At 38.0% G+C, this 16,663-nt stretch overlaps 1 protein-coding gene across 2 annotated transcripts; it reads left to right on the forward strand.

Annotated features, from left to right (window-relative positions):
• Positions 1-429: 429 nt before the first annotated feature.
• ZNF527 (zinc finger protein 527) lies at positions 430-15,043 on the forward strand. 2 transcript variants are annotated; one of them, XM_081216711.1, is made up of 7 exons: positions 430-485; positions 1,960-2,052; positions 2,162-2,283; positions 3,303-3,377; positions 4,841-4,967; positions 5,595-5,690; positions 12,842-15,043. In XM_081216711.1, the coding sequence occupies exons 4-7, from the start codon at positions 3,345-3,347 to the stop codon at positions 14,413-14,415; spliced, it is 1,830 nt and encodes a 609-aa protein (XP_081072837.1). In that variant the 5' UTR covers positions 430-485; positions 1,960-2,052; positions 2,162-2,283; positions 3,303-3,344; the 3' UTR covers positions 14,416-15,043. The 2 variants fall into 2 exon arrangements, with proteins under 2 accessions (XP_081072837.1, XP_081072838.1); XM_081216712.1 differs by lacking the exons at positions 430-485; positions 1,960-2,052; positions 2,162-2,283 and having other exon boundaries at positions 3,301-3,377; positions 4,841-4,957.
• Positions 15,044-16,663: the final 1,620 nt, after the last annotated feature.

Consider the following 16,663-nt stretch of genomic DNA (forward strand, 5'->3'; position numbering starts at 1 on the left):
GCCCCGTGGTAAGCAAGCACAAAAGTGTGCAGCGACAGTCACACACACAAACCGCCCCACCTGAGCATTCAATAACAGTCACGGACGTGCACAGCTTCACCATTCCCTCACACACAGTAGCCCAGAGTCATTTGAGTGCCCAAGATCGCCCAGGGTCGCACACAGCGTTCCGGGTAACCGCACCTGCGGCCGCGGTCACCTGTAGCGCAGGCGCGATGTCGAGGCGTGCCTCGGGGCCCTCTGGGAAATGTTGTTCTTTCCGCAAAGAGGCCGAGGCGCAAAGCGTTCTGGGGCTCGTGGTCCGCGGGGTCGGAAGGAAAAGCTGAGTCGCTAGTCCAGGTTCCTGCAGCTGGACTTTACGCAGCGGAGCTCAGGGTCCCGCGCGCCTCAGTCCCCGCCCCGCTCCACCCCGCAGGGGATTCTGGGAGGCGACGTCGCCGGTCTCGGGTCATTGGGCGTGTTTCCAGAGCCAGCGGCGCTGGGAGGTGAGTAGGGCCTGGATACGCGCGAGAGCCAGAGGGCAGGGCCGGGCTTGGGGTGGACCGGCAGGGAACGGGATGGGACCAGGAGGGCGCCGCCGAGGAGACTGTGTGACAGGCTGCGGGTGTGACAGGGTGTGATCTTCTGTGTCACCGTGTACGTGATTGTGCGCAACTGTGACCGTCTGTCTCCGGTATAAAACTCCGAGTCTGTGTGTGTTTGTGCGTGACTGTCTCCGCAGGTGTAACTGTGTTATTGTGTATCGGTTTGTGAGAGATTGCGGGTGTGACATTGTGTGTGTGTCGCTGTGCGGGTGTGACATTGTGTGTGTGTGTGTGACTGTGTTTGACCCCTTGTCCCTGTGGATATAACTGCGTTTGAATGTGTGTGACAGAAGGTGTGATTACGTGCCCATGACCATTTATCTCTGCAGGTATAATTTTGTGTGAGTAATTGTGGCAGGATGTGTGACTTTGTGTGGTATGTCACTATGCATGAGATTGTGTGTGACTGTCTCTCTGTTGGAGTAACTGTATCATCATCTCTATCTTTGTGTTAATACCACTGTGTATGTATGTGACATTACAGTCGCAATTATGTGACCATATATATGTGTGTGATTGGGTGAGAATTTGTATGTGTATGTCAGACCTAGTGTGTGATTGTGAGACACAGAAAGATTAAAATTACTCACCCACATTCACACTGTTACTAAATGACAGAATCAGGACTTAAGCCCAGGCAATTTGGCTCCAGAGGCCTTGCTTTTAATTGCTAAACTCTCTTGATCTTTCCCACGCTGTGAGGGTGAAAAATGGGGGTCCTGAGTTCTGAGGTTGTTGGAGAGGATTGTCTGTGATCTTGGACCAGGACCCTTCTGGACATGGAACTTAACCTGGGTCTCTTTGTTGGTCCCCTTGTGAGTAACAGAACCCAATCTAAAGACACTGTAGTGAAACCATCCTCATATTGGCTGCCTTTGGGGGAGGAAAGCCCAACCTGAAAGCCCAGTCTTCCTCTCCTTAGGCCATGGAGTTTGAGATTTTAGGTTTGTGCTTGTCAAAACTCTTCCATGTTTGGTGCTGAGAGAGGCTGATCCATGGCTCTTTTTCTTACATACCAAGTGAACTAAGTGTTTGGTTCTGACTTCACGTAATAAAGAAAAATGCTCTCATTTCCTTTTCAACTGTGTGTGTAAAATCTAAGTGGCAATAAGGGTGGCACTTCTCTATGCCAGGAGTTGGCTCAAGCAATCTTGACAGTGAGGCAAGGTTCTGACAGTTGGGTTGATTTGCCCAAGGTCACGTAGCCAATGAGGAAAGGAGTGGAGAGTCAGTGTGTGTCTGGGGGTCTATATAAAGCACAAGTCTTTCCCAACACCTTTCAGAGACTGATGGTTCATCTCAGACTTGAAAAGTATTATTCAAATGATACACAGCGATTTGAAACAGCAATTTAAAAGCTATTTCTTTTATGCAGGTGCTACTTAGACCTCCCAGGTGCTGAGAAGACTTCACTGATTCTCCTCTTGGGTTGCAAAGGCTTTTATGGACAAATTCAAGCTGCATTACAGTAAGGAAATAATTTTCTTACAGATTGAGCTGGTTAGTGCAGAGTAGCCCAGAATTAGGGGGTTGTATATCTTAAATTCTAAGTCAAACACAACTATCTTTGTTTTCAGAGTGAAGAAATGTTGGCTCTGAGAAGACAAGGAACTTGTTTCAGGCTGTGCAGTTTCTTGTTGGTTTGGTATTGAAATTTGTCAATGTTTGCCTCAGGCTGAATTTCTGTGGAGTAATAGAGGTAACACCTGCCGCCTCCGAATATGCTTCTCTAAAAAACATATAGCATTGATTTCTCAGGTTATGTTGAATATTTCCCATACAAACATTGTGGTCTCTTGAAAGAGGACCAGTTTTTGAGCCACACTGCAGTTTGACTCTTATGACTTTGAGTTAGCTGTTTAAGCTTTTTGAACCTCAATTTCACTTGGTGGTAAAATGAGGATAATAATACCTACCTTTGCAGTTTTGTGAAGATTAAATAAGATAATGACATACACAACATGTGTAACATTGCTATTTATATTACAGGAGCCACAGTAAGATTTATTTATTTGTTTATCAAATATGTTTTTAGCACTTACAGTAGTTCTGGCATTATTCTAGCACTAGAGATATACCAGTGAACCCAACAAATCCTGGCTGTCTTAAATCTTATACTATTGTTTGGGAAGACAACAGTTAGCAGAAAAAAAAGTAACATGTCTAATGATGTTAAATGCTAAGAAGAAAAATAAATCAAGATAAGGAAAAATAATAACTGGGAGGGGGATTCCCTTTAGGTAGAATAGAGAGGTCCTTCCAATGTTGTTAACAGTTGAGCACAGATAAGAATGAAGAGAGGAAATGTGCCTTGTCCAGGCAGAAGGAAAAGCCAATGCCACAGCCTTGAAAAAGGAGTGTGGACAGTGTTTGAGGAACTATGAGGAAAGCTGTATGCCTGGAGTAGGGTGAATAAGGGAGAGAAGAGTGGGAAATGAGGTCTAAGGGGCAGCCAGGGCTAGATCATAAATTGTCTTATTGGCGATAGGATGGACTTTAGATTTTGTTGAGTTCAGGCTGTGTGTCCTTAATATCAGTCAGGACTTCAGGGGTTAAGTTCAGCTTTAGCCTTTTTTCTCAGATCTTGGAACAGAGTAGGGCTGGTCCATGTAAAGAAACTAGGGACCATAAAGGGGCAAAAAACTCTGTGAGTCTCAGAGCAGCAACGTAGGGCTGCTCTGCCATTTTTTTTTTTCTTGTTTAACTCTCCCTTCTCAGGACTTTGTTCTCCAAAAGAGAAAATTGAAGAAGGAAGGAAGAATGGCTGTTGGACTATGTAAAGCCATGTCCCAGGTAAGTTGATGTTTTCGCTTTGTTTCCAGAAATTCCACATCATTTTTCAGGACTTTGGGACCTCAGAGAGAGTCACAAGTAGCCCAGTGAGCACTCTCTTCACTTCTCTCTCTCCACTATTTGTTCATATAATCCTTCTAGAGAACATTTAGTTGCTTTTTTTACTCAGTGTTGTGCTTAAATCTATGATGGAATGGAACTTTCCCTCTTTAGATGGATCACGATTTGTTGTGTTGGAATGCAAGTGAAATAAAGGATGGAGTGTGATTATCAAATAGGGAGGTCAGGGACAGCTTTTCTGAGAAAGTGACAGTTGAGCAAGAAAAACCTGAGTGAAAGTAGGGGGTAAGTTTTGTGGAGATCTGGGGAAGAGCTTTAAAAAAGTAGAAGGAATAGCAAGTGCAAAGTTACTGTGTTGGGAGCATGTTTGATGTGTTCCAGGGATAGCAATAAGCCAGTATCCTCAGACGGAACTGTGCACTGTGAGATTAGAGCAGTAGCTGGGGACCAAATTATGCAGCCCCTTAAAAGTCATGACCAGAACTTTGATTTTTGTTCTAAAGGTGAAGGAGAACCATTGGGGTGTTTGTGATGTGATTTGATGTATGTTTTAAAAGGAAAATAAATAACAGAGAAGTAACAAGTGGAAGCAGGGAGGCCAGTCAGGAGACTGCTGCAGTAATCCAGGTGGGAGGTGATAGCTGCCGGGACCATGGTGGTGGCATTGGAGCTGGTGAGATTCTGGGTGTACATTGGAGATAGAAAATATGGGATTTGATCAGGGATTGGTTGTGGAGTATGAGAGGAAGAAAGAAATCATGAATGACTACAAAGATTTTTGACCTGGGCAATTGTGTAAATGGTCATGCCATTTACTGAGATGGGAAGACAGGGTGGGATGAGATAAGAATCAAGAATTGAGTTCTAGATATATTAAATTCGAGAGACCTGTTGGATATCCAAGTAAAGTATGGATTATATATCTAGAATTCAGGCCTGGAGATGTGAACTTGAGAGTCCTTAGTGTATTTAAAGCCATGGGACAGGATGAGATTATCTTGAGGGTAGGGTTGTGGCGAATGTAGATAGGAAAGAGGTCCAAGGACTGAGCTTAAGGCATTCAATATAAGAGGCTGACAAGAAGAGGAGGAACCAGCAAAAGAGACTAAGAAGGACTGAGGTAGAAGGAAAACCAGGAGAGTGTGGGTCCCGTGAGTCAATAGTAGAAAGCATTTCAAGGAGATGATCGAGGGAAGGGATATGGGAACAGATGTATATGTATAACTGATTCGCTTTGTTGTAGAGCAGAAGCTAATACACCATTGTGAAGCAATTATACTCCAATAAAGTTGTAAAAAAAAAAGGAGATGATCAACTGAGTTAAATTCTTCTGAGAGAGACTGAGGAAGATGCTAGGACCGTATGGGAGTACTTGGCAAACAGCATCTTTTAAAAAATTTCAGGGTTTGGTGACCTTCAGGGATGTGGCTCTAAATTTTTCCCAAGAGGAGTGGGAATGGCTGGACTCATCTCAGAAGGATTTGTACAGAGATGTCATGTTGGAGAACTACAGGAACTTGGTATGGCTTGGTAAGGATATGTATCCCCCATAATTCAAATCTTCCCTATGAGGTTTGCTTCCTCCATTGGGAATATCTAGGTCATCTTAAATGCTTAGCTGGATTTCTACTTCGTATTCCCAGGAAATTATTCAAAGTAGTTTCATAGAGTTATAAATGAGTATAGTTCCCTTTGCTCTAGAATGATGGTTTGGGATGGCAGCATTAGTATGGCGTGGGACTTTTTTTAATTGCAAATTATGGGGTCCCACTATAGACCTACAGAATCTGGGAATAGGCCTAATAATCTGGGTTTTAATGAGCCCTCCAAGTGGTTCTGATGCCCATTAAAATTTGAGAACCACTGTGGCTTCTGATTCAGTAGGTCTGGTTGGGGCAGCCTGAGAATTTGCATTTCTAATAAGTTCCTAGGTGATGGTTCTTCTGCTCTAGTACTTTGAGAACGGCTGCTATGAAAGAAGCTTTGTCTTTCTCATTCTCCATTCAAGCATCATTCCGTTCTCTGGCCCTTCCTCTAATGTCCTTTCTTGCCTAATGACCAAGAGATTGAGTCTGAGTCTGGAAGAGCAATAGCAAGTTGATTTGTTTATCTATCTGTCTGTCTTGCTGGCTCTCATTTTTCTTCTCCTGTAAACAGGACTTTCCATTTCTAAGCCCAACATGATCTCCTTATTGGAGCAAGGGAAGGATCCTTGCATGGTGGAGAGAGAGATGTCAGATGGTCAATATGCAGGTGAGTGACGGGGAACAGGGAGGGCTGTTGTAAGGTGACAGCCCAAGTGGTCATAAGAAGACTGCCCTGCATTTGAGGAGGCTGTCCTGGGCCTCAGGGGGTCATTTCCTCTCTATTTCTATCAAGTTATATTCTCAAGAATATTTCTACCTATACCCTGAATCTTGTTCCTTTTAAGTTCTTCTTTCCCCTTTATGGACAGAGTTATATACGTTTCTAGACTTCTTTTTAGAGTTTTTATTTTTATCAAAGTTATTATCAAAGTTATGCATGCACATTGGTTGAAGAGACAAGTTGTTTTATAAGGCTTATTCCTTTAAAAAAGGAGGTCTCTTGCCCTGCTTCCCAGTTTCCCTCTCCCTAGAGGGATCCACTTTCTTTACTTTTGCAGCTTCTTTTGGTGTTTCCTTCATGTCTCCAATAAATATGTTTATGTTGCTATTTCTTGATTGTTTTTTTCAGGTTTAGACCTCATCCAATATCTTCACTAAGAAAATAAGAATTTAGTACTTTCTTATCCTGAATCCAACATGTGTGTGAGCATGCATGCGCACACACACAATTTCTGTCTTCCTATCTCACTGATATCATAATTTTTTAACTTTTATTTATTTTTTAATTGAAGTGTAGTTGATTACCACGTTGTGCCAATCTCTGCTGTACAGCAAAGTGACTCAGTTATACACATATGGACATTCTTTTTTTTAAATATTCTTTTCCATTATGGTTTATCACAGGATATTGAATATAGTTCCCTGTGCTATAAGTAGGACCTTGTTGTTTATCCATCCTGTATATAATAGTTTACATCTGCTAATCCCACACTCCCAGTTCTTCCCTCCCCCACCCCCTCCCTCTTGGCAACCACAAGTCTGTTCTCTATGTCTGAGTCTGTTTCTGTTTTGTAGATAGGTTCATTTGTGCCATATTTTAGATTCCACATATAAGTGATATGGTATTCGTCTTTCTCTTTATGACTTATTATGGTAATCTCTTAGTTGCATCCATGTTGCTGCAAATAGCATTATTTCATTCATTTTTATGGCTGCGTAGTATTCCATTGTGTGAGTATGTGTGTGTGTGTGTGTGTGTGTACCACATCTTCTTTATCCTTTCATCTGTAGATGGACATTTAGGTTGTTTCCATGTCTTGGCTATTGTGAATAGTGCTGCTATGAATATAAGGGTGCATTTATCTTTTTGAATTATAGTTTTGTCCAGGTATATGCCCAGGAATGGGATTGCTGGATCATATGGTAATTCTATTTTTAGTTTTCTGAGGAACCTCCATACTGTTTTCCATAGTGGCTGCACCAACTTACATTCCCACCAGCAGTGTAGGAGGGTTCCCTTTTCTCCACACCTTCTCCAGCATTTGTTATTTGTAGACTTTTTAATGATGGCCATTCTGACCGTTGTGAGGTGGTACCTCATTGTAGTTTTGATTTGCATTTCTCTAATAATTAGTGATGTTGAACATCTTTTCATGGGCCTGCTTGCCATCTGTATGTCTTCTTTGGAGAAATGTCTATTAAGGTCTTCTGCCCATTTTTCGATTGAGTTGTTTGTTTTTTTGTTGTTGAGTTGCATGAGCTGTTTGTATATTTTGGAGATTAAGCCCTTGTCGCATCATTTGCAAACATTTTCTCCCATTCCATAGGTTGTCTTTTGGGTTTTTTTTATGGTTTCCTTTGCTGTGCAAAAGCTTGTAAGTTTGATTAGGTCCCATACCAATATCTTAATTTTTATTGAACCACTGCTCAGTGTTTACATTATTATGGCTATTAAGTGCTAGTCGTAGCTGTGCTGTGCATATACCAAGATTACTTTTTCTGTACTTTTTATTTTTCTTGGCATTAATAATTATCTGGGGTTTTGTCTGGTTTTTTTCCCTTAGTTTTCTATATACATATTCCTAACTCAATTCTTAACTCCTGATCAGTTGTTTAAATCTCTTATGACACAGACACATTAGGCTATCTATTGATTTTACCTTCTTGGAGAAATCTCTCCAGAGTCTTCAGATATGCTTCACTCTAGACAAATGGCTCATTACATTTGCTTGCATTCTATTTGGGTTTATCTAACGTTTTCTCATGGTTAGATTGAGGTAGTGCATTTTTGAAAAGAGTGCCACATAAATAATGTTGTATCCTTCTCAGTGAGTGCATCATACCAAAGGATTGATAATATTGATATATCTTATTATCAGTGATGTTAATTTTCATCACTTGGTGAAGGTGGTATCTGCCTGGTTTCTCCATTGTAAAGTTACTATTTTTCTATTTATAATTAATAAATATTTGGGGAAGATACTTGATACTATTCAGTTTCTTCTGAAACTTTTGCCCACTAATTTTAGCATCCACGGCCCTGTTGGATCTTGTCTGCAACAATTACCACTGTTGTGGTATTGACCTAATGTTGACATTTTTATTTCCTTCTTTTATTTACACATATTAACTAGGATTGTTCTTTCTGGAAGAGCTGTTTCATCTCTCCCATTTGTTTATATATTAAAATATTTCTTCATATTTATGGAATGATGGGTTTTTTTTCCTATGAGTTAAAACTACTGTGTCATTATTTTGTTGCTCAAAGTGTTCCAGCTTTGACCATTGAGATCTTCTCCAAGTTGGTTCCTGTGACCTTTTAACATGCCCCACTTCGTGGTTCCAGGTGTTCCAGGTTCATCTTGTTTTCCTTTCCCCAGCCTTGAATCAACCACTTCTCCAAGGAGCTCTGGTTCCTTTTATTGGGAAATGATGTTTAGAAACCAAGGTCTGGGTACTAGGTGTACTTATTGCTACTGGAAGTGATTTCTTCTAGGCCCTCACAGCAGATTGAGCTGGAAAATATATGTATGTATACCAACACACACTTTTAGACAGACACACACTTCTATATTTATTTCTGCCTTTATTTTTTTAAATATATTAAACTATTGGTTTATATTGATACCTTGATTTTAGTCCTACCCTCCACAGGGTTTATCATAGCCTTTGTCCTTTACTTATTTGTAATTCTTCTCCTGACAGTGAGAAGCAAAGTATTTAATTATTTCCTCCATTTAAGTGTACACACAAAGTAGTTTCAGAATTTCTAACCTATTCCTCTGTGGGAAATAAATTTACTAAGTAGATTACATTATTTGTATTTAGGTACAAATGTACTTTTTTAGTCTTAAGTATTCAGTCAAAAACTATTTTCCAGAGTTACTTAGGTTAGTTCTTCTAGGTTCATTTGTTTCTGTTGATTCCTACTACATCCTGGTTGATTTTACTTTTTTTTTTTTTTGAATCTGAAACATTACTATGCTCCTAAGAATCAGACCTTTACAAGAATGTATCCTCAGAAAAGTGTTGCTCCCTCCTCATCCTTACTGTCTTGTTTCTGTTGCCTACTTCTTCCTGCCCCTTTCTTACCCACCCCTTGTAGATCACTAGTCTTTATTTTCAGGTTTGTCCTTTTTATGTTTCTTTTGCACAAATGAGCAGATATACCTGTAGATTTGCATTTGCTCTTTTCACTTAGCTATAATGACATGGTTTGAACTGCAAGGGTCCACTTATATGTGAATTTTTTCAATAAATACTTACTACACGATCTGAGGTAGGTTGAATCCATGGATGCTGAACTGCAGATTCGGAGGGCTGACTGTAAAGTTATACCCATAGCACCTGCATTGTTCAGGGGTCAGCTGTACAGGAGATCCCTCCATATGAGTTCACAGAGAGCTTCCTCATTTTTCTAACAGCTGCAGAATACTCCATTCTGTGGATGTTATGGTAATTTATTGAATATAATGTGTGAACACTTAGGATGTTTGCAGTAGTTTACAATTACAGACAATGCTTCAATAAATAACCTTGTAAATATGTATGTTCCTGTTGTTGAGGCTTTATTTTCAGGGTTGTTTCATAGATGTAGGATTGCTAAGTAAGTGCATATGTAGTTTAGGAATTGCCAAATTCCTCCCCAAAAAGGTTGTACCTGTCTGCTTTTTGTATTAATTTCTTATGGCTGCTATAACAAATTACCACAAATTTAGTGGCTGAAAGCAACACAAATTTATTATCATATAGCCCTGGATCCAGGTCAGAAGTTCAAAATGGGTCTTACAGGGCTAAAATCAAGATGTTGGCAGCCTGCCTTCCTTCTGAAGGCCCTCGGGGAGAATCTGTTTCTTGCCTTTTTATGCTTTCTTTAGGGCCTTTATCATCTGTTTATTTTCAACTTTGTAAAATCACCTTGTTTTAAACGTGAGCTTTATATGCAGTATATAATTAAGTTTTGCTTTGTGAACCAATCTGGATACCATTTCAGTTTAATAGGTGAAAGTCCAACTATGGTTTTGATATGTTTGGGCTTAATTCTGTACATTGTTTTGTGTTATATTTTCTGATTTTTACAGTTTTTAAAAAAGACTTTAGCTTGTCTGTTTTCCTAGGCTTTTTTTTTTGGTCGTGTAATACTATAGTTTTTATAATAATTAGGAAGATTCTTCTTTTGTTCTAGTGCCTTCACGGTTATAGTCCTCTGTTTCTTTAGACAGTATTTATTCCTTCTATTACTTGATTGGTCAGCTTTAAAAACTAGCCTTTGATTTTTTTACCTCTTACAGATGCGTCAATAAGTAGCCTTATTATACTCCCCACCTTCTTTTCCCAAATTTTGTTATTTGTATGCTTTTTACATTGTCCAGGCATATTATATTTACATGCTCTTGTGTCACATTTATCCCAACCTTTACTTTTGTCTTAATTCTGTAGTTATATATATTTAGTGTTTCCACTAGGTCATTTTGCTGAAATTTCTCTGGACATCTCTGGATTGGCTGAAATCTGCTCTCTAGCAGTTTCCTCAAAAAGAGTTCATGCAAACAATGTCCCCCTATGCTCTACCTTGTTCATAATTGGCCATTCTTTCCTTAAGTTGCTTATAGTATAGTATTGGTGTTGAATGTTGTTACAAAGAAGTCTGATGCCAGCTTGATACTTTCCCTTTATGTATAAGTGCCTTTATATTTTGTTCTGATCTCCTAGATGGGTACAGGTTAGGGTATGGCTACAGGTTAGGGTTAGGGTATGGGTTAGGGTTAGGGTACGGGTTAGGGTATGGGTTAGGGTACACTTTAGGGTTAGGGTATTTATTAAACCTCTCCCACTCTCCAGATGTCACTTAGCACGTAAAGGTATATTATTCGGGGTCCAGCCATGGAGAAGACTTTAGACACTAGGATAAGAGAAAGAACACACACATTATAAATAAATCACATTAGGATTTTGTTTTAAACCTGTACATTAAAATACTAGTGCTTAGGAAATCTAATGGAGGCAGAAGCAGTAAAGGGTAGTTTTATGGGAATAACATCACAGATTTTCTGTAGAATACACAGATTTTGACTGGTTAGAAAGTCAAGGAGGAATGCTTTTGTTCTGAAGACATAAACCCTCTTCTAAATTGAGCTGTTATTGGAAGTTAGAAATTTTTTGTTGCTGTTGTATTGCTTTGTGTTTTCATGATTATTCTGCTTGCATCTCCCTTGTTAAACCTTTGATTTGGGGAAGAGTGCCATTACTGGAAATGATTTTACAGAATTATTCTCAAAAACAAAAGGAAATGGTTCTCACCTAAGTATTAGGCAATAATCTCTATACTGGTGTACTAACAGAACTATGATTCGGGGATAATAAAATAATTCTATGAAATGTAATTAAACACACAATATATTTTTTCTTTTAAATTTCCATTGTTACTTTTTTAAAGTACAATTATAATTCAAGTTCTTTGTAACAAGTGAAATTTTAAAAGATTAAAGGAAAACGTAATATTTTACGACTTGCCATCCTTTCCCACTCCCTGAAACGACCAGCATAATGTGTAGCTTTCTCATTTTATCCAGGTCTTCTATACATCTGGAACACCATGTTTCTCACTGTAGAAAAACAGATTTAGGTCTCACTATTTTTTTTTTTTTTTTTTTTTTTTTGGTGGTACGCGGGCCTCTCACTGTTGTGGCCTCTCCCGTTGCGGAGCACAGGCTCCGGACGCGCAGGCTCAGCAGCCATGGCTCACCTTTCATTTTAAAGTCATTTTATCAGGACATGTTTTAGTCTTGACCATTTTGGGTCACTTTTTCCTGGTAGATATGTTCTCTATCAGGATGGAGAGTCAAGTTTTTATTTCTGGAAATATTTTTTTCTTTTTTTACTGATGAGGTTAAAAATATAGGAAAGTATAGAGAATAATATAATAATATTGTTAAGGATTTCCTATTGATGAACAATTTTTGTATTTCTGAATTGCATACTTCATCATGTATATTATTTATTTAATATACTGCTTGATTCAATTTTTAGTATTGAAGAATTTTGCCTGTTATCCATGAGATTGGTATGATATAAGAACAGTGAAATAGATCAGTGGAACAGTGAAGAATGTACAAAAATACACCCATGTATATATGAGAATTTAGTATTAGATAAAGGTAGTTTTTCAAATTAGTGGTGTAAAAAGATTTTCTTAAAATTTAAGGATAATATTTGTATAATATTGGGTTTTGGAAAGTCTTTCTTAAAATGACATAAAGGCCAGGCTCTATAATGGAAAAATTGAAAGAATTGAGTTAATACAAATTTTTAAAAAATTTTATCAGAAGCATTATAAATTAAGATGACATGTGACAATAAAATTATAAATGAAGATGACAGGTGATTTGAGGGAGAAAATGCTCATAAAACCTTAATGTCTTAAATTTATAATGACTTCTATAAACCACTTAAAAGAAATGCCAGTATAATTAAAATATATGCCAAGTACCTGAATAAGGAATTCACCAAAGAAGAAACCACAAAATATATAAAAGGTACATAAATATATATGAAAATGCTCAATTTTATAATCATAGAATTGCAAATTAAATCAATAATGAGATAAGGGCAAATATTTTTAGAATGATGTTAGCCAGTGTGAATGAGTTCGAAGACATATTTCATGTTGCTGACAGGAATGTAACTTGATAAAAAAAAGTCAGAACCATGACTTTCTCCCCTCTTTCCCCCAAGTAAATTCTTTAATTTCTTCTATAACAGTTTTCTTTCTCCTTGGAAAGGTAAAAAGGAGACATTTGCTTTCTTGATATTTTTCAGAATGGGACTCTTTGTATGAAATCAAGGCATTATCTCCAAAATGGTACATTGATGAAGAGGAAATATCCCAGGGGATGATAATGGAAAGACTTACAAGTTATGGCCTTGAATCCTCCAGTTTCAGAGAAGCCTGGAAATATGAGGGTGAATTTGAGCAGCATCAGGGAAATCAGGAGAGTCATTTCAGGCAAGTGACAACTCTTAAGGAAATCTCTGCCATGAAAAGAGACAATGAATATAATAATTCTGAGAGAAATGTTTTCTTGAACTCAGTACTTTTAACACAACAGAGAGTTCCCACAGTAGAGCAAGTACATAAATTTGATATTTATGATAAAATGTTCCCCCCAAATTCAGTTCTAACTGAACATAAAAGACTACATGCTGAGAAGGAATCTTTGATAGGTAATGAATGTGAAGAATTCAACCAGAGTACATACCTTAGTAAAGATGCAGAAATTCCTCCTGGGGAGAAACGTTATGAAAGTAATGATTTTTCAGATCTCTTAAGTTTCCACTCATTACTTACTCAACATCACAAAACTCATCTTGGAAAATTATCTCATGGATACGTTGAATGTGGTGCTGCCTTTAGCTGTTATTCATTCTTTACTCAACCTCAGAGGATTCACAGTAGAGAGAAACCATATGCATGCAATGACTGTGGAAAAGCCTTTAGCCATGACTTCTTTCTCAGTGAGCATCAGAGAGCTCATACTGGGGAGAAACCATATGAATGTAAGGAATGTAACAAAGCTTTCAGACAGAGTGCACACCTTGCTCAACATCAGAGAATCCACACTGGAGAGAAACCCTTTGCATGCGGTCAATGTGGGAAGGCCTTTAGCCGTTATGCCTTCCTTGTGGAACATCAGAGAATTCACACAGGAGAGAAACCATATGAATGTAAGGAATGTAACAAAGCCTTCAGACAGAGTGCACACCTTAATCAACATCAGAGAATTCACACTGGAGAGAAACCCTATGAATGTAATCAATGTGGAAAAGCCTTCAGCAGACGCATAGCCCTTACTCTGCATCAAAGAATTCACACAGGAGAGAAACCCTTTAAATGTAATGAATGTGGAAAGACCTTTGGCTATCGCTCACACCTTAATCAACATCAGAGAATTCACACTGGTGAAAAGCCCTATGAGTGCATCAAGTGTGGGAAGTTTTTTAGGACTGACTCACAACTTAATCGACATCATAGAATTCATACTGGAGAGAGACCTTTTGAATGCAGTAAATGTGGGAAAGCCTTCAGTGATGCTTTAGTTCTAATTCATCATAAGAGAAGTCATGCAGGAGAGAAACCCTATGAATGTAACAAATGTGGGAAGGCCTTCAGTTGTGGCTCATACCTTAATCAACATCAGAGAATTCATACTGGAGAGAAACCTTATGAATGTAATGAATGTGGGAAGGCTTTCCATCAGATCTTGTCCCTTAGGCTACACCAGAGAATTCATGCTGGAGAAAAACCCTATAACTGTAATGAATGTGGGAACAATTTTAGCTGTGCTTCAGCTCTTCGACGACATCAGAAAATTCATAATAGAGAAACTCTCTGATTATGTATAACAAGTATAAGAAAGAAAACATGTAGTCACCATTCAGTCCTTATTAAATAAATATCAGTGAGTTCTTCAGTTAGTAATTCTATGAATGTAGTACCTATGGAGAAGCCTTCAGTTCATGAGCATCCCTTATTTGAAATAGCCTGAGTGGTAGACATCTGTTACTTTGGGATCTGTTCTGTACCCTATTTGAGACTTACCTCACCCTCAATGCATATAATTCTGATGAAATTGTTTAATCAGGGAGAGCAGTAGATTGGTCATAGGCAGGTCAATTATTTTCTTCAACCTCATGATAGATAAGGGATTTACAAATGGCCCTGTCTAGACCAGTAGAGTCCTAGGGGGTTATTGTTATGGGTAGTAAGAAAAGATTTTTCCCCCACCCCAGAATTGCAAGTTTCAAGGATTTAGTAAGGTTAAAAACTCACCAGAAGCTTTTTTGCCACCACATGAAGAAAACCTTCCCAGGATAAATCTAACACAAAGGAAAACTGAGGTCAGAGACAGAAATCTGAGGATGCTGTTTGATCTTCTGGATCCAGTCATGTTTGAAGTCTACACCATCTTTTACTTTTCATTTTTGTGATCCAATAAATTTTCTTTTTTCTGCTTATGTTAATTTGACTTGGGTTTTTGCCTCTTGGAATCAGAGTCCTGACTCATACACCCCATGTTTGCTACACATGTGAGAAAGCCTTAATCTTTTATATGGCATAATTGTTTATCCTGAGGATAAGCCTCATAACAAGTATATGAAAGTTAAATACACAGCCTTCATAAAGCTGAGAGATCGTTACATTTTATTTGTTGATAAAAACTAATTTAGTATTCATTAGTCTGTTTCACAATAAGGAAGAATTTTTAAAAATTCACTTAGTAAAACTTATTACCAGCCTTTCTCATAGGGAATTAAAATCATTTGTGGCAGTGACTCACTATAGACCTTTAAAGAAAGATTGGCCAGCTAAGAGAATAATGGACCCATCAGTTTAATGAATGACTCTTCATCTTAAAGGAATTATTTGATTTTCTACTTTCAGCGTGGGTTTAAACATATCGTGTGATAGAATAACACAGAATTGTAAATGAGGTCTTCTTTTGTGGGTGGGTTGTAAACTTGGTTTAAGAAGTTTATGGGTAACTTCTGTGGAACTAGACATATTAGACAAGACATTGCTGGCAGACAAAAAGAATGAGCCATTTTCAACTAATGGTTAAAGTAAAGCATTTGGAGCCTAAAATTTTTAGAGTATAAATCATTACTATTCAGAGTAATGAGGAACAGGAGGGTGTGGGGCAGTATATTCCTGTTTTAGCTGAGTGTATATACGAAGGTAAACTTTAATATGGAGACGTTGCCACTTTGAACAGTTAGAACCAGTTATAATCTTGGGCATTGTCTGGAGAGCATCTATAAAAACAGATCAGGACAAATGAATTATGAAAAAGTGAAGGATTTACATGTGTATATATGTGTGTGGAGCAAAACAATGACTACTAATATAATTTAATAGTCAATTTATACTTATATCTAATAAAAATCTGAAAATTATTTTTCTTAAACATTAAGACAAATTTCCTTTGAACAACTTAAATTACAGATCTAGTATAATTGAATACTTCAAACCTTGAACAGAAACAAATATAATGGTTTTAAAACACTGCCAAACTTGCATTATATCTAATCTAAAATATATTAATAATCGTAAGCTAAATGTAATCATTCCTTTATTCTCTCATATTTTCTGGAGGTATAGGAACACTTACTTGAATATGTTCTAAGGGTTTAGTTATAACTTACATCAGAAAGCTCCTCAGGGTTACTTTAAACTTACTAAGCTTAAAGGAAAAAAAATAACGACTCAGACCAGTGATGAGTGAGTTGTTCACTAATTGATTTTTGATCTAAGTATGGCACCTGATTTCTCCCTCCAAGGTGATATAAACCCAAGCCACTGATTCTGTTTTTACTGTTAAACTTCACTTGTAATGTTGATAAAATCTGTTACACCCATGCCTTTAGCACAGGTGTCTGTACTTTACAATCTGATGTTTCTCCTCACAATGAGGTACCTAAATTTTGTTTATCTACAACTATACAATCCATTGTCTTATTGTGATATACTGACTTGATCTTTTAGCATTATTAAAAACTCATGCTTTATTAGTATGTTATAGATATTAGGACCAGCTAGAGATTTCCTGTCCTAAGAGATAAGAGTTTAAGTCTGTTTAGTTA

This window comes from Mesoplodon bidens (genome assembly GCF_964165515.1).
Source record: "Mesoplodon bidens genome assembly, chromosome: 18".
Lineage (NCBI taxonomy): Eukaryota > Metazoa > Chordata > Mammalia > Artiodactyla > Ziphiidae > Mesoplodon > Mesoplodon bidens.